This window comes from Cucumis melo, chromosome 5 (assembly GCF_025177605.1).
Source record: "Cucumis melo cultivar AY chromosome 5, USDA_Cmelo_AY_1.0, whole genome shotgun sequence".
Lineage (NCBI taxonomy): Eukaryota > Viridiplantae > Streptophyta > Magnoliopsida > Cucurbitales > Cucurbitaceae > Cucumis > Cucumis melo.
In genome coordinates, this window is record NC_066861.1 from 9998531 (window position 1) to 10002083 (window position 3553).

The window sequence follows — 3553 nt, forward strand, 5'->3', positions numbered from 1 at the left end:
AGCATTGGCACAGAGATCCAAAAAGAGTTTAATGAGAAGGTCGGATCTGAGCATTCAAATCTACACGTGGGTCTCTATCGATGTTTAGTTAGATTAAGGAAGGCAGAGATCGAAATTGGCAATAAAGGAAAACTAGAAACCAATCTCCGATTCCTTGTTGATTAGTAATTTGAGGAGAAGTGGGAGTAAATTGAGGAGTAAGGACCACTACTTTGTGTTTTTTGTTCATAATAACAAATTGTATAACATAACCATTTTATTAATCCACACACCATTTCATGCCACAATGGACTAGAATTTGTAAATAAGCACTAAGTAAAGGACCATTTGAGTTCATATAGAATAGCTAGAACAACTTTGGACATGCATTATAGATACAATTACAACCGTATCATGTTTTTTATTTCACAAAATCACATCTCCTAATAATTAATAGGAAGCTTTGTTCATTTTACTTTGATTAGAGAAAAAGTTAGGTTGGTAAGCTGAAGTCTCTCTTTTGATCTCTTCTCTACAATAATCTTTTTATATCTACGAAATAGTTCGTCAATAATGGCTTCTCCAAAATGAGAAACTAGAAATGATTCAATCACGGATCGAACACATTTTGAAAAATCATGACTTGTTTCTACATCATCACGAAAGTCCCAATCAATTCTTGAAACTTGAAGATGACGGATACTAAACCTTCCTTCCTTTAACACTTCCACTTCTACTTCTCCTGGAGACGGCATATAGTTTGGTATATTGAACGAGACCACTTTTTCTTCTTCCACAAGTCCCTGTAATGTGAATTCATATATATATAAACTTTCGAAAGTTGCAATACCATGTTTCAAAATTATTTTTAGAGTAAAAAACTCTCAAGATTTCACATGAAAATTCAAACATTAGAATAGCATGATAATAACTTGTAACGAAAATTTGGATCACTATATCGTTTTAAAAGTCATTGTCATATAGTTTCAATATTTTAACTTCTATTCAAAGGTATATAAGGTTTCGACTAAGTAAATTATATAAAATACTTCAGGAGATTTTGGAACTTTATTTAAGTAAAGGATAATGTTGCAAAAGAAATACTTTAAACCAAAAGACAAATTGCAGTAATATATTTTTTTTAACTTAACCTTTTGTATATATAGAACATCTTTGTTTGCTTGTTATTTTTTCCTAAACTTTACCAAGGTAGCTAAACTTTGAAAATTGCTTTCTATTAATAATTGGGTTTAATCTTCTGTGTGCTTGGAATTCCTTTTTAATTGATTAAATTAAAAATAAGTGCTTGTTTGAAAATGTTTCGACATAAAGCGGGTAGAGAACAGTGGTTTGCTTTGAAGAGGAAAGTCTCAAGTTAAAGAGTAGCCTAAATGTGAAGTTCGTCAAGATCAAATGAGTCGTTCCATGTCTAAGGAAAGCCAAAACTCATCATTTAGTAAGGTTATTGTAAGTCTAGATAGAGTAAACTATCATATAAGTATTACATTGTAAATCAATTAACTTCTACCGGTGAAGTTTCTTTACCCTAGGCATATTGCCTCTAAACCTAGGCGTAACTACATCAAACTAGATCATCGACCTCTATTTGTTCTTTCCGCCGGGCATATTGTCTCTTAAATCTAGATGTTTTTCTTCTCAACTCTTTATCTCACATCTTGTTTAACTTGGGAATTATTTTATTAGATTCACCTATTTAAAAGAAAATTGATATATACCTTACTGAGTCTAGGGGTAAAGAGAAAAAAAAACTGTAATTTTAAGAATTTAAAAATTATTTTAAATGACAAAACAGTTGAAAATATGGTAACATGTCGTTGTTTAAAGTGATAAAAAAGTAAATATAGGAGTGTTACCAATGTGATCTATCAACAATGATAAATGATAGTAGTTTTTATCGAGTAACATTATTTGGTATATTTTAAAATAATTTGGTTAATTTTGGTAAATTTGAAAATAGGGACTATTTAGTAATTAATTACCTCGGCCACCATGGTGTTTAGAGCCAAAGACAAGAACTCCCAAAAAGAAGTACATTCTTTGCTCCATGGTTCTTCACTTGTTCTTCCTAACATTGTGAGAATCATATGTCCATCAATTACTAGTTCTTCAGCACGGCACTTTAAGAACATGGAAAAGTCCATTTGAAATTGTTTGTAATAAGCTTCAACCACACTCTTTGGACTTGTACTGCTTATGAATATCTTCCCTTTGTTTTTATTCTCTATTCCTTCAGGGACCTGTATATATCAATTTCTCTTAAATCTATTTTACAATTTCAAACTGCAAAACCAATTCCAAACATTTTAATCTAAACTATCGTTAATTTTGTCAGTGTTACAAAAGTCTTAATATAAGGTAAACTATAGATACAAATCTTGTGTACAAAGTTAATTATGAGTATTTCAACAGTACGAAAACAAACCCTTTTTTTTTTTTTTTTTGAGATGCAAGAAACACAAATAGACAATAGTTGTAGTACCTTGTTTTAATAAATCTTATAGCTACTTCAATGAATGTTTTAATTAGTCTCTAGAGATCTTAAAGTCCAATTTTTGAAAAGTACATACAAGAGATTTGGTTACATGCATTGCAACTTGAAATGTTCCCAACATGTAGTGTGTGGTGAAAATATTTTCCAATATAATCATTAGTAGTGGAAGTTGGGGTCAAGGCCTTAAGTGGGTGTAGTTTATAAAAAAGCAGTATTGATAAATGGAGAGAAGAAAGAAGAGACTTAAACAAAAACTAACCCGAGAGAGCCAATGGAGGGTGTATGTGGAATGAAAGAAATGGACAGAATTTGTTGGAAAAAGTCTGAAATAGAAAGAACCAGGCACCCCATTAAAAAAACATGGACCAAAATCAGAATCATGAGCTCCAATTTTGGTTTTCAACTCTTCCAAGAAACTTGGTAAGGATCTAAATATAGCATTGAAGTCATTTCCATGTAGATCATTCAGCAGAATTTGATACTCCAAAGCATTTTTTTGAAGCCTTTTACGAATCTCTTCCACTCGCTCCACTAAATTGGAAGCAATCAACAGAGCGTTTGGGCCACAAGAACATCCCAACTCCGCCATGGTGAAAGTGGTGGTTGGAAAGTTGCTTTGATGACAAAATTTGGAAATGGCTTCCTTTGCTATTAGCCATGTTGAGGACAACACCTTTCTCTGTTCCAAACCAGAAGTCTTAATTACAAGAGAAAAATTCAAAAACAATTATAAAATATTTGATTGTATTATTACAAAGCCATGAGTAGTACTACCGAAAGTAAGGAGTTGTTGGCATAGCTCATTTCTCCCTCTCCTCCATTTACATGCAACATTTTCACACACTACTTATATGATTCTTTGTGGTTTTAACTATGGCAAACCAAGAGAGACTCGTTTCTATTTATAAACCATTTTGCTTTACTGTTTATTTATTTCTTTAATGTTAGCCCTCTAAGTTCTTTATAACTTAATGATTGTTGTATTGGTTGCATCTCTCTCTTATGTCTATACTTCTATATTTATATCTATACTTCTATATTTTTATCTATAATTCTATATTT

The 3553-nt window shown here is 31.5% G+C and overlaps 1 protein-coding gene across 1 annotated transcript; it reads right to left on the reverse strand.

Annotated features, from left to right (window-relative positions):
- Positions 1-446: 446 nt before the first annotated feature.
- LOC103504445 (salicylate carboxymethyltransferase-like) lies at positions 447-3352 on the reverse strand. Its single transcript, XM_051085313.1, has 4 exons — positions 3266-3352; positions 2751-3170; positions 1980-2237; positions 447-782 (listed from the first exon to the last, which is right to left on the reverse strand). The coding sequence occupies exons 1-4, from the start codon at positions 3323-3325 to the stop codon at positions 447-449; spliced, it is 1074 nt and encodes a 357-aa protein (XP_050941270.1). The 5' UTR covers positions 3326-3352.
- Between the last annotated feature and the right edge of the window lie 201 nt (positions 3353-3553).